The following is a 23,413-nucleotide window of genomic DNA, read 5'->3' on the forward strand; positions in this document are numbered from 1 at the left end:
ATTCAATTAGCAATGATTGTAAGCTTCAAATGCTACATGGAAAAATACAACGTTTACACATTTTTCTCGATCTTAAAATCGTTATAATAAATAAGTGACCATCTCCCTAGAAACGTCGACTATTCGCATGAGGTATTCGATACTATTCCTAAATATTGTTTCTAATGCCTTGACCGAGTTTAGCGCAGCTACATAATGTAGGGTGATATTACTGATATTATTCAATGGACAGTCTGCAGAGGTCACTTTTCGCTCGTGCGATAAGATAACAAATCTCCAATTAAGAACATAAGTTTATTCAAATGAATTTCAATCAACTTGCAGTAATTACAGATTTGATCTAGATATTTAATTTCATTTTCGTTCCATTCTTTTTTGTCTTTTCTATTCCATTCTATTTCATTTTTATCTAGTTAAATGAGCACACGTGCGACTTCGTTGTATGAACGGTTAGGTCACGAGCATCGAAATGTTAAAACACTGCCTCCTGCCATATCGTGTTGCGATGTGTCTGCACAGAAGCTCGGATTACATCACGTTGCACATTTGGACCAGCGACCAGTTGCAATGAAAACGAGACCGTAACGCGATGACCACAACGTGAACAAACGTAATTTGCGGGAACACGAGCGTCTAAAAAAAAAAACGACCACATCGAAATTATTTCTGATCTAATTTTCTTTGAAGTGTCGATTACCTTTACTGAAAGAAATAAATATGTATATATATACATATAGCATAATATAATATATACATATAATTTTTATACAAACAAATACAACATTTTCTTTATAGAAGAGTAGTAAGTGAATGTGAAATAAAAGAGTTTCGTTTGAAGCTTAAAATTATAACTTTTAACAAGTTAGCCCTAACATATATAAATGACTAGAGATAGAAAACTGAGCAAGTGTTTATGTTAGAATATCGTTAGTGAATAACAATAAAGAACGAGTCGGAGAATGCGCGTGACGATTTGGCATGCATAGTATCATATTATGGTGATTTTGCTGCACGTGGCAAAAATGTGTATTATACATGCGAAGTCTTTGAAAGTGCAATGTAATTACAAATGTAAAACATGTAAAATTCAAACTCCAGTCATATTGATCGAGAATTATTTTAGAATTGAATTATTATTTAAAAAATTAAATTAAATTATTATTGTTTTTTATTTCTAAATTTTATTTTTAAATACAGTGTTATTATCTTATTTCTAAATTTTGTTTTTCAAATTTTTTTCATTTTTTTTAGCATTTATTAAACTTACAACTCAACATTTCTACAGTAGTTTTGTAGAGTGGTCATTTGTTACGTTGTTAGAAATCAAGCCAAGTATAGCCTGCGGATAATATTTCATATCTAATTGTCAATCTCTGTGCTATATCGTTTTCTAAACAATTTGAAGAAACAGAGTGTGGTACGTCCTGCGAATCGTTGAACGATTTTGACCTGGGTCTCATTAGAGACCTCCACCATTCCGGTTATGGGTACTCTGGCAACTGAAAAGTTAGCAATATGGTCGTGCAGGTCAACGGAGAGATAAAACCCAAAGGGAAACATCTTTGGAACACATAAACCGTTGGTGGGCCATTTTAAACATCAAACTTTCATGGCTACTGAGGATGCAGGCACCAGGTTTCAGCAGCTTCTGTGTTATGTGAGTGCATATTTTCTACATTCAATTACTGAAAATTCTCAATGCGAGAATTGATTGTAAATATTAACAAATAAAAAAAAAATATTTTCTACATCCAGAAGGACGTTTATGGGCTCTATATTTGGCTCTAAAGTAGAATTGGGCATTGGGCATTATTGAAGTTTTTTTTTTTATTTATTTATTTACATTTTACAATTTGTCCAGTAGGACATTTGGTAAAATATTATAGCTTAGTGATATAGTATTATAACATGTGGATGGCTACCCCCAGTGGGATACCATCTTCGAATTTGATTGATTTATTTCTTTAATCATCTCAGATAATACGTGTTTGTTAGGTTATGTCCTTTGTGAGGTCCTTGAAGTAGTCTTTTTTTCTTGTAGAATCATTAACGAAAACGAAAGTTTAAAGAATAAAAAAACTTTAATTTTACTTCAATAAATTTTATTAAACTCTACCCTTACAAAACTACTCTAAAGATTCTCCCTTTATAGATTTTGTATAGAAGTAATAATTACACTTTTCCTAACAAATAGGTATATTAAGACAAGTAAATAAATAAATAAAGATAGATCAATTCTCTGTACATTTTTCTAATTTCTAGATGGTTTTCTTTTCATCCGTCTAATACTCTTTCAATATTTCGTTTAAGTAATTTTTTCATTTAATAGAATACTCGCATTAAAATAACCCTACTGCAATTTAATCATATAGAGAGAAACTAAACGAATCAAACAATGAGGTCGAATATGTGAAACAACGTAAACGTACGATAACTAAGGAAATTCTCATAGGTAAAGTATGTATTCGTTATCAGTTAGGAAAATTTTACGCCTATCTTTTGTTAAAAATAAACTCGTTTTGTAATTGTGAGAGCAAGCAACGTGTTTAATTTATATATATACTGTTGAATTACGTTTCTAATAATTCATAACTTGGTCCATCACGAGTTTGTGGTTAGTATTTGCGTTCGATGTGCAGAAAATAAACAAGTTAGAATCAAGAATGTAGCGAGAATAAAAAAGTTAAGGATATGGAGGAAAACCGTTCCCCAAGAGTAATCTGAGTCTTCGAATTTTTTATTGAATATATGCAGATTCACAGATCAGTGGCGTCAAAAAATATCGTTCTAATTATAAGTTCTTCAAACATTTTTAAATATTAAGTTTAAATATTAGACTTTTTTAAATTAAAAATAATATGTTTGGGATACTTGGAAATATTTCTGAGAATAAAACAACGCTTAAATCAGCTTCTCATTTTAGATTTTAAATTTCCACAATAATTAAGATGACATGTTTGTGACTCTTCGGATTTCATTTAGTATTTCACTAATAGGGATTCAACACAGGTAGTATTATTAGTACATTGTACTTTGTTCCGATATTTTATGAGCATTCTGAAACAAGTGGTGTTCAACCCACTCATTACAGAACAACTGGAATCCAGAATCGTCACTAAACGTAATAAGATTGAAACTTAAAAAATCACAAATATGTCAACTTCCAATTTGTTATGGCTACGGATAAAATAAATGACTATTGTTTGTCACAGAAGCAATGTTCTTGATTGAAAAAGTAACAGAATAAAACCTCTTTCTCAAAAGAAAAGGAAAAGGTGTATTATTTACGCCATAAATAATTTATATTAAAAACTAAAATAAAACCTCTGCCTCACCAAAGCAACCATACTGTTCTATCTCTAGTTTCGTAGATACACGATCAGGTTCACTCTAAGAATTATCGACTGTTATCTCTCTTCCGTTCTCTCGGTTTTTTCGAAACACACACATACATACCTGTGAATTCTTGTGTCTTATCGAGTGATGTTTTCAAACAAGTATGGTTCATCGAAGATTTTGCGCTGATAGTCCATCAATTTCGAATAAATAACCTTAACAAATAAGTAGTATAAATAATATGTATCCATGGGATATTCTATTTGAAGTGAACTACGCAATTATCTCCTAAACTATTTGTTATAGAAAAAAGTGTTTTAAGTAAAACTTACTTTGCTTCAAGAAGAACATCTTATGATAACTATCAGATTTGTCAAGGTGGAGACGTTTTCGAGATCTCAAGGTGACCTTTGCTTTTTTAAATGGAACTATATGTTTTCATTTAGTCAGTTTTGTAGTTCTGTCCGAAAGGAATTTATTGATCTAAATATGCTAGTGTTTCAAGGTCATTCAAGATCATATACTGTCGTTCAAAATTTACCTTTGTTGAACATCCACACATTGCTCTTCACAATATTTCGTTGATACGGTTGTAAACATGATTCGAAGTTACACTAACAATTTGGATTATAGATACTTTTGTTTACAAGTAGAAGTTTCACAAGTTAGAAAAATTTATCAAATGCTCTTTTCTGCAACAAATAGTTTAGGAGATAACTGCGTGATTCGCTTCAAATGGCACACCCTCTTTCTCTTTTTTATAATTTTATTATAAATATTTTCTTTTTTGTACATTACATAAAAACACAGTAATAGCATACGTGTACACCGTACAAAATGATACTTTCAGCCGATAGTGGATTATTTTTTATTTAAATTTTTGAGAAGTTAGAAATTACATGCGAATTTTCGATTACATGTAAGGTTAATCCCAAAGTAGAAATCTTAAATTCCCGCGTTGTTCTGAAGAATCTGTAGTATATCTTTAAAAAAAATTCCATTATCAACTCACTACAAGCCAAGTGATTTATCAAGATTTAATTAATAAACTTCACCGATAAATGACGGCGTATGTATGAAAATATTTACACAATATCTGATTACCATTTGCTACTGATACCTTTGTTTTTATGACATCGAATGGAACACCGTTGATACGTGCTTACAATCAGTGTTCGGTCTGCTCGTGCTGAATATCAGTATCTCATTTACGTTCGTTCTTTCTCCTTTTCTCATTTGAATTTGAATTCTTTTCTTATTCGAACATCTTGATAAGCATTCAGATAATGCCGAATTGCAAAATGTTTTGTGAGCAGCATTTTTCCGTAAGTAAAACTTTCGTCGAACAGTTTCAAGCTCTAAGTTTATTTTTTCTCTTGGAGTTACAAAAACTTTGTAGTCGTTTTTCAGAGTTACCTTGCCCAACGTAAAATATTCCTTACCATGGAACAGTTTTAGTCTAAGGTTTGAGATGCAGCGGTAGGTTTATGGTAACCGGAACTCCTGTAGTTCGTCTCAGGGAGACTTTCAAAATTCCATGAACATATGTGTAACATGTGTCACCGTTTTTTTTTTATATAAGTGAATGTCTGTACCAGTTCAATGCAACATACGTCAAATAGAAAGTCACAAAAGTGTACTTACAATACATCAGTTATATTTCAAATATTTTATCAGGATATACTTCAGCAAAATTTTAATTTAAAACAATTTTAATTCTATGGAAATAAAATAAAGATTCATTGATTTTTTGTATTAGATAATCAATATTTGATAGCTGTTTAATTTTTATCAAATGGTAATGGGTTTTTACTTCTTACTAATACAAAAATAGAATGTAGGTTTAGCATGAATTAAAGGAGGAAATTATTTTTAGTAATCGTTCAAGTTCATGATCAGTGTTTACTCATAGAGTTATACATTACATTATACGTATATATTACACGTATAAAAATATGCTGTATTCTGTTTAATAAGATAAATAGAATAAAATGAAATAAATTTATTTGTCCTCAATTTTTTTTCAGATTTAAATTATAAAAAAATATAAACAATTATGTATTTATTTTCAAATTAATAGTCTTGTAATATAAAATATCAAGTATAAATATATATAAATAGTATAAAAATCCATATTATCAGAAGAAAAATAAAATATAAAATTAGAATGATGGAAGAAATTTTTGCGCTTACGCGTTCGTAAAACCGGTCGTCCTTTTTACGGCTAATATTTCAGCGTTCAGCATCCTAAATAAATGACAACGCAGCATACAGGAGGCATGCTGGTATGTACATATTTCCGTTTCTTAGGGTAAAATGCAGTCTTTTCAGCGACCGTGCATCTGGTCACGTACACATTTGCAGCGAACACCCTTCGCAAAACGACAGAATAAAAGAGTGAAACAAGGAAAAGAAAAGAACCTAGTGAACAGCACAAAATTGCTGATATTGATTGCATTATTTGTACAGCGTTGTTCGCGTCCTGTGGAGTTTCACACGCGAATTTATCCTTATAATTGAGTCTGAACAAACGTGAAACATACGAAACGTACAGTGTAATTTATAAAGCATGTTGAGAAAGGAATTAAATTATTATTACTTATCACTGCATTATATTATTAACATCTCATAACATGATGTGTTGAATTATAATATTTTTCTCTTATAAGTAAATAGAATTTAGATTATAAAGTTAAATAATGTATCTTTTTCTAATTTGTAGCTTTTAGATTATTATTTCTATATTTTGAACTTTTTCAATTAATATTTATACTAATTGATTTTTATGCAATAGTTATTAATGTAAATATTATTAACATAATAAAGAAATCAATCTTTACTCTATTAAATGTAACAATCAAATCTCATTCATCTTTTCTTATTTATTTTAATGTTATAATGTTTATATAGGTTTTGCTGTTTTACTTTTAATTTAGAAAGCGACAGAATCTATCATCAGTTATAATTTGTAAATATTTTCTAATGCCACTAATAATAGTAACATAAAAATTACATAATTAGTATTACTTTCGAATATTTTACTATCAAATAAATATTACTTTGAAGTACTGAACGAGTATATTTATTTATTTGATAAACTTTATTACTTTAAAGTATTGAACGAGTATATTTAAAGTTTTCTTTTTTGCTATGTTTACAAATATTATACGTATCATACAATAAATGTGGTTCACCTTGGCCCACTTATACCTTAAAGCAAGGATGCATATATGTAACGAAAAGGATACAAAAAGAGAATATCTACGGACGTAAAATTCTCTTCGACTTTCTCCTCCCAAGTATTCATTAATTTTTCATATATCATAGTCTTAAGAACGACGTTATTGCCATTCAGAGCGCAAACACCGCTTATGCAAATCCTACGTACGATTCTCTTGTCAACCTCAGTGTTCAATTGAATTTAACGATCGAGTTAAACCGATTTACTTTCATTATGATATTCGAAGCGAACGAAAGACTGACCAGAAGAGAAAAGAAGGAGAACCGAGCAAGCGAATAACGGTATGTAGTGGGTAATGGTAGCCCCAAGAAACTTTAAATTATCGCAATTCAACTTCTTAGTTTGAATACTGAGAGGAAGAAACTGGAAATTTGTCTGACTTTGAATGGAATATAAAAACTTGTATTTATTTTTTCTTATTTTCGAAAACTAGAGATACAAAAATTTGTGAAACAATTTTTACTGTTGAGATATTTAAATTTGTTTTTCTTATTTTAAATTTTTTGGAAAGTATACTTTCTTGTGTAAGTATTATACAGAATTGACTTGTTAAAAATTGCAGGTTATTATTTCGTCTGAAGGTCAAAATAAAAGTATTTCTAACTATAAATTTCAATCACTTTCCTTTAGATTATATGTTTAACTTTTGGTACAAATATCTCATAAATATAAATATAAAACACATATATAAAAATTAAAAACACTACTACATCTCCAATTCTTAATCTGAAAATTTCGTAAAAGTTTACTAAAGTTACTTTAGAAAGTGATAAATTTAATCAAATCTAATCGTATTAAATATATTCATTTTATCTAGCTAATTCTATAAAGATTAAAATAATACCCCTTATTATAAAATAATAAGTGCGCTTTTCCGTATATTCAAAATTTTGCCCCCTCGCGCGCTTGTAAACAATCGAATCAATAAAGAAAAAACAAAATGAAATCAACGTAACAATCGTTGTACTGAAACCATTCTACAACTCACATTTCTCGATTGAAGTATACATTCAAGGTAGAGTTTTTCATAGAAAAAAAGTTGTTTAAAAAACAGTGCAAAGAATCGACTGTACAACGGTAGCAGCCATGAACGCAGGAGCATGCACTATGGAATCAGGGTATATAGTGTATCATGGTATAAAGGGGGGAGTTTGAAGCAGCCGTCGGTCCCCCACCGTTTCGATCCCCACCTCCTGGGCCCTCTCCTACTCGTTTCTACTCCGGCAGTCCCCCTAGCAGATCGAAAGAGTTTCCCTCTCGCCCCTCGGCCGAACAACAAGCCACTGACTTCTCGTCAGTCGACGTTGAAGACTGCTACGTACATACGTGTATATGCCGACACAATTCGGTGTTGGCTGCTGCTCGCAACAACCCGTTCATCGTACGATCTATCTGCACGATATATCAAGGGAAAAAAGTGCCGTGCGGACAGAGGAGAGAAAGAAAGAGAGAAGGAGAAAGAGGGGGCTCGTGGCACGTCGGGGAGAGTTCAAGGTGTTGTACAATTTTGCGCTAGGCTGTTTCTCCACGAGAAATCTTCAGCCGACGCGACCGAAAGGAATAAGCAGGATTGACAGTGAGTGTCGTAGCTTTGACACGAAGCGAAGAATTAGTTAGATCCGCGATGTCGCGCGATTTTGTGTAGATTCAAGAAACCGGACAATTATACAAAATTGTACGTAATTCAACGTATCACCAGACACTTCATCTACAATCGATTAACAAGAAATCACGTGGAGAAAACGATACATCACCGATCGGAAAGCGAAGAATTCTCACACACGTGCAGTTGTTTATTTACGACACTTACCTAAACTGGCCGAAACGTGTTGCGCATTCAGATCGATCGATCGGTAACGAAAGATGCCAATAGGATATGCCTGTTTCTTGAACGCGTCTCAGAACTAAATTTCTGCCAGAAAGGAGCAGTACCTGTATAAGTCCTAGATCGCGGACGTTCGCGATCTCGTTCAACGTGGTTCGGTGACCGATCGCGCGCGCGCGAGCGTGTTCTCTTCGCCTCGAAGAAGAACAAGAAGCGGTGACGGATAGAGTAGGGCAGAAGGAAAAGAAGAAGGACGTTGAAGGAGAAGGAGAATTGAAAGAAAACGAAAAGAGGGAGGCACGCCGCATGGACACAGCCGTACGACGATCGTGTGTCTGTTTCGTTTAGTTTCATTTCGTTTTACCGTTTTTCGAGCCTGAACGTGGTAGATGAGGACTCGCAGAAGTTTCAGTTGATACAATTTTTTCTCCGTGTTTCTTTCTTGTATTCTATTTTTTTTTTTTGTTTTCGTTCGTGAACGATTCTACCACGTGGGATTAGTTGTGCGAAGGAGGACGCGCGAGACTTACGAGGATTTTATAAACAACTGGAGGATTTATAAGTTTAATAGAACGAAAGAATCATGTATAAGTTACTTGGAGGTCTTGGGCAGTATTTAAAATGGCAAGATATAACGACGGATTCGATGGTGTTTCGGTTACACAACCGCTTCACAACAGTGTTGCTTTTCACGTGTTCAATGGTGATTACGGCTACCCAATACGTTGGCAATCCTATTTCGTGTATCGTTCAGGGTTTACCCACGCACCCTATCAATACTTATTGCTGGATAACTTCTACGTTTACTATGCCGGACGCGTTTAATCGGCAGGTGGGTAATCTAGTTAATGACTGCGTCCCTAATTTTCCAACTTGAACTCACGTTTTAATCATGGATATGGTCGTTTGGATGATTTGCTTCAACCTTGAGATTTTTTACGAACATCCGCACGAAGTTGGTTTGTTGATAACAATAGAAGAATGTTGTACTGACTAATTTTTACTATGGAGACAGTTTTAGGGTTTAATTTTATGTATCAATAATAGAACATACATACTATGAGAAAGCTCTGAAATTATCAGATTAATAGTAGAAAATGTTTTATTAATTATTAGAAATTGTTTTTATCGCGGCATGTTCAATTGCATAACATAGATAGATAAAAATGGGAATTTATTGTTTTGCAATCATAGCAGCAGTTATTCCTTCCTTGTATAATAGATGTATATTATTTATGATATCTTTTGATTCTTTAATTAAATAAAGTATTAGTATAAAGTATTAATTATTATTATAAGTATTTAGATAAGAATCCTTGATAAGTATTTAAATTTTATGTTGTAACTAGAAATAGATGCACCTCATAATTATCGGAGACGTAAACGTAATTAGAATTAGAGATCGAATCTTTTTTTTTTAATTTTTTTTTAAACAAAATTTTTGCTTATTAAAGGCTGTATTGTTATCTAATTAGTTTGAAAGCTACTCGATATTTCTAATCAAAATCGCTGTTAATAATACAGAAAATATAGAATGACGAAATCATTTCGGGTTATAAATGTTATCTCATGTATAATTTTTTTAAATCTGTATAATTTCATGATTGTTACATTTGTTTGAATTTTAAAGTTTCAATTCAATTTTGTATCTTCCATATTTATAATCTTATTATGTAAACAAATCTTCCTCCTTCAGTAAATACATATTGTAGTTCTATAATATTTTTTTGAAATAAATACTTAGATTTGTACTTGTGTTGTACTTGTATTAAATACTATCTACGTTAAGGAATTATACATCCTATTTAACATTAAAAAATCAAATAATTTAGACTTTAACGAGTTTATTTAATTGTACAGAAATTAAGTGTTATGAATATTTTTCGAATTATGATTTTAAATATTTTTAAGTTCACCCCCCACCTCTCACATCACATAAAATATATGTATATATTGTGTTTATATTTTTGAATAGCAAATTCACGCGAGTTGAATGAACAAGATCATTCTTGGAAATGACATACTATATATAAACAATTCTAGATACATGTATAATGTATAACAAAATACTATATACTATGTATAATGGTATATAGACTTGTAACAAAAACTTGTTTGAGATATGATATGTGATAATCTATGATAATGTTTATGTCAATCCCAAATTTTTAAGCAAATTTAGTAATCAGTCATAAACATAATACGAATTTATTCAAACTTTAAATATTATGATGGACATTTTATGTTTTTATAAGTTAATTTTTTAATGATGATTTAAAAGAATAAACATTTTCGAACATATATTTTAACATATTTTCAACATAATCCATGTTTTATTTAAAATTTAAATAAATATTATGAGTATTGATGATCATGATGAATATTTTTAGGATTTTATAAGAAATTTTGTTTTCTTCCACTAATCTCTTCTCTCTGTTCCTTCATATTATTTAATAAATATGATTTCCATACTATTCATATCATATCATATCATAATCTACATATAGAAATATTTTTCTAAAAATTTTATTATAATACCTAATCGATAATAACTATTATTTAAGTAATTTTTCAGAAACTTTGTTATGATACTTAATTAAGAATAATTCATATAGTTGATATATAATTTCTTAATAATTATTAATTTTTCCATTTTTTGTCATATATTTGTAACGCTAATTACCCTTTTGACCAATATTTCTGATACGTCCTGTAAAAAGAATGAAACTAAATATATGGCACAGACTACAGACAATGTAGATATAAATTTAATCAACTACACCTGCAGTCTTTCGTCATTACCTATTGTTGACAGAACATTTGTTCCTTTTATCAGGTCGGTGTAGAGGTGGCGCATCCAGGAGTGGCGAACGACTTCGGCGATGTGGATGCAAGGAAATATTACACTTACTACCAATGGGTGTGCTTCATGTTGTTCTTCCAGGTAAAGACTCGTTTATCAGTAATCTTGCACACGCGACAGATAAAGCTTGGCCGCGACAGCTGCGCGCGACTTCTCAGTTTAAGTTTCCCTTTACTGTCGTCGCTGTTCTCTTCTTTCCGTATAGGATATCTGAAACTGGTTCGCGAGCACGAATGCACCACTGCAAAAGATCGATCGGTTAAAACTTTATCACGACTCCTCTACTGATAATTCTGATGTATTTCTTCTCGCAATGTTATCACTTTTTCTCGTTACTTTTCGCGAGAACTGTTTTAATAAATAATCTTTATGCATTTAATTCTTAATTTCATACGTCCGTATTTTTATTACTAACACAGATATGTTATTAAATTAGATTACTTAATAATTGTATTTATTCAATCACTATGTTGTAAATATTAATCTAATATAACTATTTTTTGATTAATATAGATTTTTTCCATCAAAGACGCTTAAAATTTTCCATTAAATTACGCTAATGAATAAAGATTCAAATTTTGAAAAACGAGTGATCTATAGTTACGGATTAATGGTAGATAAACACTTTACTTGAATTAATAAGTAGAAAGAAACTGACAAAACTGTTTTATTTAAAGATGTGTACACGCAATAAAGCTCCATTTTTTATAATGGAATTTTATTCAGCGTCCGGTTAATTGTCAAATCAATTTGTTTATCTAATTTTGAACTCTTCATTCAACAAATAGTAATTGCAACCTGTTGCATAGGAAGATACATATTTGAACTGTCTTCTGAAAAATTCAGATAAATAGTTTTACTGTATATATAAGTATTTTTCATAACACCATTATAATTTCTCTCACAGATAAATCTAATATTAAATCTTCACGTATTGCTAGAGACAGATTACATCAGCGCGGATGTAAATTCCATAGGTCGTATAGGATTACAGTACAAGAGTATTTTCATTCATTTAAATATTACACAAGGATTGATATGGAGATTTTAGAAACTCTCGTTTATAAAGAGAAATTTGTTAAATTTTTTTTAAATATATCCAGTGCCATAGGATTGATTTCAATCGTTGCTTTAACGAAAAAACTAAAACTGTGATGTTTCTGCTACTGAGAATATTTATCATTGGTAATAAATATTAAACGTATTAATCGATTACGATTCCTTGTAAAATATTAAATCTATTAATCGATTACGATTCCTTGTAAAATTTCGTTTTTTTTATTGTTTATGGAGATTATTATGGATATAGTATATTGTAATAACGTGAATATAATTTTAAGATGATCTATTAGCCAACCAAATATTCATAATTTTTCACAGGCAGTATTATGCTACGTTCCACAATGGTTGTGGAACATGTGCGAAGGCGGTTTGATCAACGCGTTGGTTATGGGTATGAATCACAGTCTCGATTGCGAGGAGAACATTCAAAAGAAAAAGTCAATGCTAATGGTTTACCTGATGCAGTATAGAAAGGTAATACGACTATTTATTAAACATTTCGTTATTTTTAATAATTTGAGTTTCTGAGATAAGCCGTAGAACCTAAATCCAAATATAAAACTAGTAAAACATTAGATACTAATAATGTTAGAATATGAAATATAAACAGTGATACTATATAAAATACAATACTTAATTAACAATAAACGGTAACATTTAATTTTGCATACCGCCTTGTATTTCTAAATGACTAGTAGCTTTTCTGTCATTTTGATCAAACTTATTTGGCCAATTTAATTCTTGAATCCTTCGAAAGAATTTTTCGACAGTGACACAAAAGCGTAAGAGCAAAGGCGAGAGGAAGGCTGAGACGATTTGGTTAGATCCAATTTGCCTTCATTGAGTCCAATTTATGCCAATTCGCCGATTGCTTCTTCTTTCAGACACACAACACGTATGTGTATCGGTATTTCGGCTGCGAGGTTCTCTGTCTCATCAACATCTTCCTTCAACTGTGGCTAATGAATCAGTTCTTTGACGGCGAGTTCCTCAGTTATGGTCTGCGAGTACTCTCACTACCTGACGTTCCCCAGGAGGAACGTGTTGATCCTATGGTCTACATTTTTCCACGCGTCACTAAATGCATATTCCACAAGTATGGCGCGTCAGGAACAATACAGAAGCACGACTCGCTATGTATTCTTCCGTTGAACATCGTGAATGAAAAGACATATATTTTTATCTGGTTCTGGTTTACAATCCTGTTGATTTTACTCTTGGGCCTAATAGTCTACAGAGCTGCCATAATCTTTGCCCCAGCAATCAGGCCAAGATTGCTTCAACTATCCTCAAGACTTCCCTCTATCGAAACGTGCTCTAGCATCAGCAAGAAGATTGATCTGGGCGACTGGTGGCTTCTCTACATCCTCTCTTCTAACATGGACTCATTAATATACAGGGACTTCCTCCAGGAGCTCACAAAAAAAATGAGCGACACACATTCAGTCGCTGCTTAGACTCAGATTTTCATATTTTATAATTAAAATTGAAAAACACTGATTAAAAGATAACAGTTATGGACTGATTTATTGATTGGTCATTAGAACATAGGCAAATAATATACTGACCTATGTCTCCATCTGGAAATGATGAAGCGTTAAGAGAATTTATAGAGATATTTTCCTAACCAGCGCCTAGAAAAACAATTACTATGTACGACTGACGTAATAAATACGGTGAAGACACTCTTGATGCCGCGTTAAAGTGACCACTTTAGGATCTCCGTGTGTGTGCGTGTGTGTCTGTGTGTGCTATTGCGCGTGTATGTAGATGTGGATGATGTGTTTCGTGCACACGCACGCGAATCATTATTTTTTAACGATTAGATCCTGAGAGAGAATTGTTCTACATCTCTATATTTAGTGTTCGTTCTCCAAAGCAAACAAAGCTATTTTATTTGTTCGAGAAGTATTGCTCAAAACAAATTGTTTCTACATAGGATATCGTGAGGACTTACTGTATGAGGATATGTTTTACTATACAACATTTTTTTGTCATGAGATCATTCTGATATTTTTCTAATGTATCGATCTTATGATTATAACGACATATGTTACTGCATGTTGTAAAAGACGCTATTATAATACATTCCCATATAATGTATTCAAATCCATTCCTTTAGTTCTTTATTTTCTTTCAACAAAGGTTTTTTTTTTAATATGAGTATATTGAATTTTTAAACGTACATTTTACGTTAAAATACAAATGGGGATAAGTTTTCAATGTGATCAAGTAATTACAATACTAGATAATAATTTTTGTATGGTTAATGCAAGTACATAACATATTTCTAGAATTGGGTCATATTTTAGTAGCGTTTCAGAAAAATGCAATATTTTTTAACTACAAAAGAGTACTAAGGAGATGGATCTTCAAATATTATTATAAATTTATAATTTTGTCCATTTCTGTGAATGTAAAAGGCGCTTGTTGTCTATGCATTCTGTATATCGAACGACTATCTACTCATTTGTATTCCATCGACAGGAATACATTGTCGAAGAAGATTTTTATTAAATGTTATAAATTTCAAGCAGATTATACCTTCCATTATGCTTTAACCAATTTCTATGTCCTAGTATATTAATGTATAAGCGTTAAGCAAATTGTACCATATATATTACATGTATTTCCTATTGGAAAATCAGAAACGATAAACAAAAAGACGAGCCGAATTTTTACGGTACTACTTTAGACGATTAATAGGTGATTAATGAGAGAAGTAAAGATTGATACAGATGGATAATGTTTTATACAATTTTACGATTTATATTTAACTGCTGCAGCGATATTGTATCAAATGAAAATATTCATATAGTAAATACACCTATTGTTGTTCATTCCATTCATTGATATTTAATTGTAGTAAAAGATTTTTCGTTTAGTTTACTATTTTGTTCAAACATATGAAATACTTAGTTATTTCTGTCTCGATTTTACCTTTGTATTTAGTGTTTATTTTGTTAATTTAGTAAGAAAGCTAAAATGTAAGGCTATAACATGCAATACAATGTTTTCCTTTCTTTTTCCTACAAGTTCTTTTGAGAATTTACCTAATGCTAGAGAATGTTGTATACAGATAAATGATAATGTAAAACATGTTGATAGAGATATCAAGAATATATACTTTAATTCGACCATGTTATGCTTTTTCTTTAGTATTATTATTATAGTATTTACAAAAAATAAAAGTTTCCTATTTAAAAATACACGAATTTTTTATTTAAATCTTATACTATTAAAACGAAGTTTTTGAAATTGTTCCTTTTTAAATCATTAAAAACATAAAAAACATTTTTCTTTAAATTAGCTTTTATTTATTTATTAAAATTTTTTTTTTTTGTAAATACAGTGCAGTGAAAGGTCATTTCTTATTGGACTTTCGTTTCATTCCATCCTTAAGGGTCAGTAAGGGTGGAAGGAATTGTACCTGAAAACAAGATGGACAAATGTAAGGTAAAAGTAAACTCAGAATTTTCCATTAGAGTATGTTCTGTCCTTTATATTTTGATTTTTTTCTTGCTAGGCCATCGACATTGAGTCTCTAAACAATGACTCTGACTGGGTGTTTGAGCAGTGAAACGATATATGATAATTTCGAATTTTGTTTTTAGTTTACATATCGATATCAATGATATAAAGCCAAGTTCCCGCGATAAAGTATTTATCAAGATCATAGAGAAATAACTTCAAACACAAATAACCAGGATAACTGGAATTAGTAATACCGCATGAGATACAAAAATGACAAGAAAATCAGGTGATCCCCTAAATTATAAGACAAAAATTGCTATTTACCTTTTATCTCACGAAAAAAGGTAATAATCTATAATAATAAAAGTAAAATGAAAAAGAACATTTAATCTCATGTATTATACAAAATTATTTAAATTTATTAAAATTATTACATTCAACTTTTTAAGTCTTTTGTGCACACAGATTATTGTTAACAAGCTTAAACAATTGATAAGATTCTTCTATTGGATATTCAATTAATGTACATTGAAATTGATCTTGAAAAGCATTTTGAAACAGTGGTAGCACATCTTGAATAGTAACATTTATATTAAGTTCCTGACTAATGCTTGTTACACCCTTTCCTTTGATACCACAAGGTATAATATGATTAAACCAACTTAAGTCTGTATTACAATTTAAAGCTAAACCATGTGTTGTTATGTAACGACTTCCATGAATACCAATGGCACAAATCTTTTTGTCATTCACCCATACACCAGTGTTTGGGGATGTTTCACCTTTAATGCCAAATTCGGCGCATAAACGAATAATCATTTTCTCTATTTGGCACACATACCATTTAATGCTAGCTTTAAATTCTTTTAAATTTAATATAGGATATGCTACTAATTGTCCAGGTCCATGAAAAGTTATAAGGCCACCTCGATTTGTTCTAAAAAACTCAGCACCTAAACTTTTTAACTTCTTTTGATCTTTTAGTGTATAATCTTTATCTCTAATTCCAACTGTATATACTGGATCATGCTCAAGCAATATTAATGTATTGCAACTACTGTTTTCTACCCTTTGGTGATGCTGATCAGATAATATTTTTTGTAGCTTAAGCCCGGATCTATAACTTAATCTACCAGCCCATAAAACTTTAACTATTTTTGTAGTCATATTGAGACATTAATATTCTGTGTCTCTTTTAATTCATTATCCTTTAAATTTGCTCGTTCTTGTATAGTTACATGCAAAAGCCAAGAAACCTATAAAAATAATAAATGATTTTAATATTAAAATTAAAAATATAATTGAAGTCGTAATAGTAATATAATGTTTTTATAGTTAACATACATAAGCATCTGTCGCTGCATAAAGTTTCTGTTCATCATTTAATGGATGCATATGCCATTTACTTTTTCTAACTTTTGGGTCCTTACTAATCTTTTTCTTTAACTAACCAAGAAAAATCACATAATGAATAATATTAATTTCCATTTATCATTTGAAATTTGTTTTATTGTAATCAAAGTACTAACCAAATATTCTGTTAACTTCTCTAAACTCCACCGACAAGACCTATTTAATACTGTATTTGCAAATTTACCACAATCAATACAATTGTTTTCTACAACTTTACAAGCTGGAAATTCCTTAAAATCTCTACCTAGTTTCCAGATATCACTGTAATATAAATAAATTATGAAAAATACATGAATTTTATTATAATAAAGCATTATCAATTAACTCACTTCTTTATGTTAACTCCAACTAATCTCACTTTTGGATGACTTAAAAGGACCACAAATGCAGCTGGTAATTTTTTTAATGAATATATATGTAACAGATAACAAATATTTTCACTGAAACAAATTTGTGCCAAGGCTGTTTTACCAGATCCAGTTTGAAAACTAAAAGGCCACTCCAAATCAAATCCTATTGGTACTATTTTATCATATTTTTCTATTTCTGTTCTAAAAAAAATTACAATGAAATGTTCAGTATAAATTAATATTTGAGAATCATCTTTCTTTTCTAAGTCAATTGTGTAAGTCTTACATAAGATTATCACAAATCATAGCACATTCGTTAAAATCATTGACATAATTAATGTAGCCTGAAAATATAATTGATGGGAGTTCAGATACAGTTGATTCTTCCTTTGGAGGAATCTTCTGGTCTAATGTTGCCTATTAGAACATTTACGTTAATAGTAAAATATAAAATATATATAAATTTTAATAAAATGTTTAGAATAGTTATAGTTGGTTAATATGTGTAGTATAATATATCAATAAATTTTATCTGATTTTAAGAAAACACAATAAATAGGGAAAATGTACAAAGTGTTCCAATTATTAACCTCAAAAGTAATGCTACAGATCACATTACGATAATAATATTGATACATTTAAGTTGGTCATCAAAGGCTGATATCGTATTCTTACTTAATTTAATGAAGATATAAATGACAACAACAATCGAGTTGAGGTTAAGAGAATTAGGTATTATCAACGTTGAAAATACTATTAAATTTTCAAATAATAAAAATTCCTAGATAATTGTTATAATATAGATTCTTTAATTTTTATCGTATGCTAAACATTATATACAATCATATAGCATTAATACAATCAATATAATAATAAATAATATCGTTATTAATTAATACCTTTAATATAGAGCTAGAGCTACGTGTAATCATTATTACAACAAAAAGAAATAACTAGCACAATTGAAAATTCAAACAAAAAACAGTGAAATAAAAACAAAATTATAAATTATTTTAAGTTTCTAAAACAAACTTTCTTATTTGTTCAAAAATGTTAGGCATTTCACTGTTACCAACCAAAAATTAGTAATTTTTTTTATAAAACATGTTTTGTTTTACAAGAGAGGAAATTTCCTCTCTGGTTTAACTACTAATGTCTGAAATTGTCTCTTCAAATATTTATTATGTTTGAAAAATATTATGTTTTTTATCAGTTTCAAAAAATTGATAATTTTGTATTGACATAAATGATTAAACCGTACTATTTGATATGTTATTCGCCAGTAATACCACAATAAAATAAGAAATAGTAAAAAATGGCGGGAATATTTTTTCGACTCATTTACTCCCGTTTCATTCTTCAATTGGGGATCTTTAAATATTCAGACTTCAAATATTTGCAAATGAATCATTTAACATATACCATTACAATATTCTTCGCAGAAAATTAAATAAGTTTTTCCAATAAACTTTTTATAATACAAAAAATAACGAAAATATAAAAATGGCTCAAACAAAATATATTGTTTCTTGAGCTTAAATTTCCCTCCAAATTAAGATTTACATGTAATTAGTTAATCTTTGTCTAAGAAATAATAATAGGAAAATTCAATAACACATACTTACATATGTATATATACATATTCTAATGATTGGGAAATTATATTTTATTCCTAACAGCGATGTAAATTAGATATGTTCTATTAGAATGGAAATTTTTGAACGCATCAATAATAATAAAAAGTGAAATTATATTCAATCCAGTTTACTTTGCGTAAACTTATTAACTAAGAGTAATTATTATAAAGAGTAATAGAAGAGTGGTTTCGAACTTTATTATTTCAAAATTTTGCAAAATTATGTACTATATCTTTAACTTAGAAATTTAAGACTTAAAAATAACATATGTATATATAAATAAATATAAATATAAATACATATATATATATATATATATATATATATATATATATGTAATATTTAAATCTTGTAATAAATTGCAAACTTTGATAAATGAAATTTTTCGTATATTTTAAAATTAATGTATTGTTTGTTTATTTTTTAAAATTTTATCGTAATTGATACAAAGTGTCAATTATTATGTAGGTGAATAAAAAAATAAATGTGTATATTTCAATTTTCATTTTAAAAATGAAGTAAAGATGATTTTAAAATAGAACTTACATAGTGTAATATGTATTGAAAGTCTGAAAATAATTATTAAGCAGTTGTAAAAGTAAAAGTGATTGTAATAGTAGTAAACAAGATTATAATTAATATTGAACGTTGTTGTTATACAAGATTATCAGTGTACTATTATATATTGTCGGAAAAATTTTCTGGTTTTCTTATAATTTATTGTATGTATGTATATTATGAAAGTTTCGAGGTTAGAATGACATCGACAAATTTCAATAAGAAAAGAATATTAGTATAAATCTATTTTTATATCACGCTTAACGTCTAAAAGGAACTTAGAAAGAAAATATTACACAAAATGGAAAATATTAAATTAAATGAAGATTCAACGCAAATATCACAACTATTTTTAACGCGTGTTTATTATGCTGCTAAAGATGGTATGGCTATTATTCTTTATAATCTTCTCAGTAGCAAAGATGCTAAACTGGTAAATGTTGTGATTAATCAAAAAGTATTGGAAGAAGATGGTCAGCATTGTACACCATTAATAATAGCTGCACGATATGGCCGTGATAAAGTAGTTAAAATATTACTTGATAAATTTAAGCCTGATTTGGAACAGGAAGGAACAGTTAAATTTGATGGATATGTTATTGAAAAGGCAACTGCTCTATGGTGTGCTGCTGGTGCAGGACATTTGACAGTTGTGAAGATACTAGTAAAAGCTGGTGCCAATGTTAATCACCCTACTAAAAGCTTATCTACCCCTTTGAGGGCAGCTTGTTTTGATGGACGATTAGATATTGTCAAATATTTAATAGAACATAATGCAGATATAAATATTTTTAATCAGTTCAATAATACATGTTTAATGATTGCTGCACATAAGGGTCATTTAGATATAGTAAGTATAACATTATAATTTGAATAATATAAAATTATTTATTTAACTTATAATGTCAATTTCAGCAATTTTATTATATTTACAACAGGTAACTTTTCTTTTGCAAAAAGGTGCAAATCCAAATGAAAAAGCAAATTGTGATACAACTGCATTACATTTGGCAGCTGAACGTGGATATACTAATATAATATCCGAGTTATTGAAATATGGGACAAATATGACAAAGAATGTTAGAGGAATGACACCATTAATAGCAGCAGCAGAAAGAACTAGGGCAGAAGTCGTAGAATATTTAATAAAATATGTAAAAGTTACTAGAGAAGAAGCAATTGAAGCATACGAGCTTCTTGGAGCTTCTTATGCCAATGATGAGCGCAATTATTGTTTAACAAAAGCTTATAAATATCTATGGAAAGCAATGAAACATAGGTAAAAAATATTTATAATTTTAGAAAAATGCTATTCAGGAACAACTACTTAATTCTTGTTGTTACAGATTCAGAGATCCAGATAATATTATTTATAAAAAATTAGGTAAAAGTATAAAAGCATATGATAATTGGAAAGAATGTGATACTCTAGAAAAATTGAAAAGTATTAGAAATAATCAAAATGCTATTCATATGGAATCATTGGTTATTCGAGAGAGGATACTAGGTTACAATTTTAATTCAATAAACATTGATAGGATAATTCTCTTTTGTTATTGTTTTTATCCTGCTTATTTTTATTATTTTATTAATATTAGGACAGCATAATCCAAAAGTGCCACATCATATTATATTCAGAGGAGCAGTTTTTGCAGATAGTGCTAGATTTGATAGATGTATAGATCTCTGGCTTCATGCTTTATATTTGAAGCAACTGAACAATATACCAGTTGTAAAAGATCTTTTAAGGTTTGCGCAGGTATTTATCCACTAAATGATCCGATTAAACAATTTTATATATTCCCTATAATTCGTTCTATTTTTTTTAAATCTTATTTGTAGGTATTTTCACAAATGATACATGTAGGAGTAGATCTTGAGTTTTCTCAAGTCTTGAATGTTTTAGAAGCTTGCGTAACAGAACTTACTCGTAATAAATCTAAACTCAACAATCCTGATTCTGAGGAAGATATAGAACAACATATTGTAAGCTAAAAAATTGATTTATGTGTTGAATTATGTATTATGAAATAACTTTTTTAAATTAAAAATTGCAGGAGGAGATGGAATCAAATATTACAACTACATTGTATATATTAACGATTTTAACAAAACTTTTAACATTGAATGAGAGTAAATATGAAGAACAAGATAAAAATAAGGCATATCAATTAGTTCATAAACTCTGTGCTTTACAATTACGTTTAAAGGATGGCCAGACATTACTGCATCTTGCCGTAAATGCTGCCACTTTAGTGGATGATTTCCATACTAACCATGTCTGCAAGTATGTTTATAAGTCTCTTTTTTTAAAATAAAGTATCATGGTGAAATTTGATAGATAAATGGAGTTTAGTTTTGCTCATATTAGATAATGTTAATAAAGTATTATTAACACTCTTTTTTTATTATTTTAGTTTCAAAATGAAAAGAAATCTGAAATTTACTTTTTGTTCTTTATACAATATGTATAAATACAATATTGCGAACGTCTTACAGATTTCCTTGCGCTGCAACGACTAAGCTACTTATATGTTGTGGTGCTGATGTAAATGCAATGGACAATGAAAGGAATACACCATTACATATTATTGTTAGTTATAGGGAACCTGTTAGGTACAGTTAGCTACATTGTTTTATTAAGCCAAATCTTTTTTAGTGAAAAATGTTTTTATAACATATCTGAAACCTTGCAGTGATTTTATGACTCTTCATTCCATTATCATGGATCTTATAGAAGCTGGAGCGCATATGGATACAGTTAATAGTAATGGGAAAACTCCGTATGATGCTGTCGCTACAGGTCTGTTTAAATAAATTTGAAAAATAATATAAAATATTTAAAAATAAGATTTTTTACATAATATATTGATCTTGTCTTTATACAGGTGTAGCAGAAATAATACTAAGGACTCAAACTAAATTATCATTAAAATGTATGGCTGCAAAAGTCGTGAACACTTACAATTTGTCATATTATGGAAATGTACCACGTTCTTTGGAAAGTTTTATTGAACTTCATGGACCAGGTCCTAATCAGGGTTAGAAAAAGTTATTAATAAGCAGCATATTACATAGATAATTGTGTTAAGTGTAATCAATTTAAATTATTTATTCTTGATGCTGTGAACTTTTTGAGAGTGTACAAAACATTTAAGATATTTAGAAAAAATTTAGTATATTTGTAAATTGATTAATAATGAGATTTTTATGAATGATATAAAAGTATCCTTTCTATTATGTAGATGCAGATAACGAATTTTTTGTAAGAAAAACATTGTATATTTTTAATGAGCAAAGTCAAAGTTAACTAGTTATTAACTTAATAAGTTCCAAATGGAAGGAAACATTTAGCAATGTTATTTTTTATTTATTGCACGACAGAAAATTGAACAGATAAGTTACTTGCAACATATGATGAAATTCTTTTATATCTTTTTTATTTTATTTAACTATACTTGTCAACGACCTTCCTCTATGTAATAGTATTATTAATTAGTAATTGAAAAGAAAACAACACATTTATGAAATAGAAGTAATACAATTTGTCCACAAAATATAACTAACTTGCTATTATATTACAAATTTTAATTAAATGTATAATGATCTGAATAAATAATATAGTATTAATGCGATACATTTATGGTGTTTAGG

The 23,413-nt window shown here is 29.5% G+C and overlaps 3 protein-coding genes and 1 long non-coding RNA gene across 8 annotated transcripts; 2 read left to right on the forward strand and 2 right to left on the reverse strand.

Moving 5' to 3' along the window:
• The first annotated feature begins 8,985 nt into the window (after positions 1-8,985).
• LOC117204834 (innexin inx1) lies at positions 8,986-14,238 on the forward strand. Its single transcript, XM_033442610.1, has 4 exons — positions 8,986-9,234; positions 11,239-11,346; positions 12,646-12,801; positions 13,212-14,238. The coding sequence occupies exons 1-4, from the start codon at positions 8,986-8,988 to the stop codon at positions 13,782-13,784; spliced, it is 1,086 nt and encodes a 361-aa protein (XP_033298501.1). The 3' UTR covers positions 13,785-14,238.
• On the reverse strand, positions 10,968-13,212 carry LOC117204835. The gene is made up of 3 exons (XR_004487138.1): positions 12,999-13,212; positions 11,205-11,506; positions 10,968-11,112 (listed from the first exon to the last, which is right to left on the reverse strand). It is a non-coding gene; the product is annotated as an uncharacterized LOC117204835 (long non-coding RNA).
• Positions 14,239-16,162: 1,924 nt separating the features above from the next.
• On the reverse strand, positions 16,163-18,617 carry LOC117204854 (putative lipoyltransferase 2, mitochondrial). Of its 4 annotated transcripts, none has more exons than XM_033442654.1 (6): positions 18,464-18,617; positions 17,851-17,981; positions 17,544-17,765; positions 17,331-17,475; positions 17,146-17,247; positions 16,556-17,057 (listed from the first exon to the last, which is right to left on the reverse strand). In XM_033442654.1, exons 1-6 carry the CDS (start codon positions 18,494-18,496, stop codon positions 16,965-16,967), a joined length of 726 nt encoding a protein of 241 aa, XP_033298545.1. In that variant the 5' UTR covers positions 18,497-18,617; the 3' UTR covers positions 16,556-16,964. The 4 variants fall into 4 exon arrangements, with proteins under 4 accessions (XP_033298546.1, XP_033298545.1, XP_033298547.1 ...); XM_033442656.1 differs by lacking the exon at positions 18,464-18,617 and adding an exon at positions 18,240-18,335; XM_033442653.1 differs by lacking the exon at positions 18,464-18,617 and adding an exon at positions 18,155-18,310.
• Positions 18,618-19,717: 1,100 nt separating this feature from the next.
• On the forward strand, positions 19,718-23,396 carry LOC117204804 (protein fem-1 homolog B). Of its 2 annotated transcripts, XM_033442552.1 has the most exons (9): positions 20,061-20,609; positions 20,698-21,038; positions 21,106-21,266; positions 21,358-21,518; positions 21,602-21,745; positions 21,817-22,046; positions 22,259-22,375; positions 22,456-22,562; positions 22,648-23,396. In XM_033442552.1, the coding sequence occupies exons 1-9, from the start codon at positions 20,061-20,063 to the stop codon at positions 22,803-22,805; spliced, it is 1,968 nt and encodes a 655-aa protein (XP_033298443.1). In that variant the 3' UTR covers positions 22,806-23,396. The 2 variants fall into 2 exon arrangements, 1 of the variants encoding a protein (XP_033298443.1); XR_004487132.1 differs by lacking the exon at positions 22,648-23,396 and having other exon boundaries at positions 19,718-20,609; positions 22,177-22,375.
• Positions 23,397-23,413: the final 17 nt, after the last annotated feature.

The sequence above is a fragment of the Bombus bifarius genome, unplaced genomic scaffold, assembly GCF_011952205.1.
Source record: "Bombus bifarius isolate JDL3187 unplaced genomic scaffold, Bbif_JDL3187 scf7180000007984, whole genome shotgun sequence".
In the NCBI taxonomy this organism is placed as follows: Eukaryota; Metazoa; Arthropoda; class Insecta; order Hymenoptera; family Apidae; genus Bombus; species Bombus bifarius.

Coding starts and splice junctions, on each gene's coding strand:
- LOC117204834 (XM_033442610.1), top strand. CDS start 8,986: ATGTATAAGTTACTTGGAGGTCTTGGGCAGTATTTAAAATGGCAAGAT. Junction 9,235..11,238: donor CGGACGCGTTTAATCGGCAG/GTGGGTAATCTA, acceptor TCCTTTTATCAG/GTCGGTGTAGAGGTGGCGCA. Junction 11,347..12,645: donor GCTTCATGTTGTTCTTCCAG/GTAAAGACTCGT, acceptor AATTTTTCACAG/GCAGTATTATGCTACGTTCC.
- LOC117204854 (XM_033442653.1), bottom strand. CDS start 18,202: ATGTATCAATATTATTATCGTAATGTGATCTGTAGCATTACTTTTGAG. Junction 17,766..17,850: donor ATGATTTGTGATAATCTTAT/GTAAGACTTACA, acceptor AATTTTTTTTAG/AACAGAAATAGAAAAATATG. Junction 17,248..17,330: donor AGAAGTTAACAGAATATTTG/GTTAGTACTTTG, acceptor TTTCTTGGTTAG/TTAAAGAAAAAGATTAGTAA.
- LOC117204804 (XM_033442552.1), top strand. CDS start 20,061: ATGGAAAATATTAAATTAAATGAAGATTCAACGCAAATATCACAACTA. Junction 20,610..20,697: donor ATAAGGGTCATTTAGATATA/GTAAGTATAACA, acceptor TATTTACAACAG/GTAACTTTTCTTTTGCAAAA. Junction 21,039..21,105: donor TGGAAAGCAATGAAACATAG/GTAAAAAATATT, acceptor TTGTTGTTACAG/ATTCAGAGATCCAGATAATA.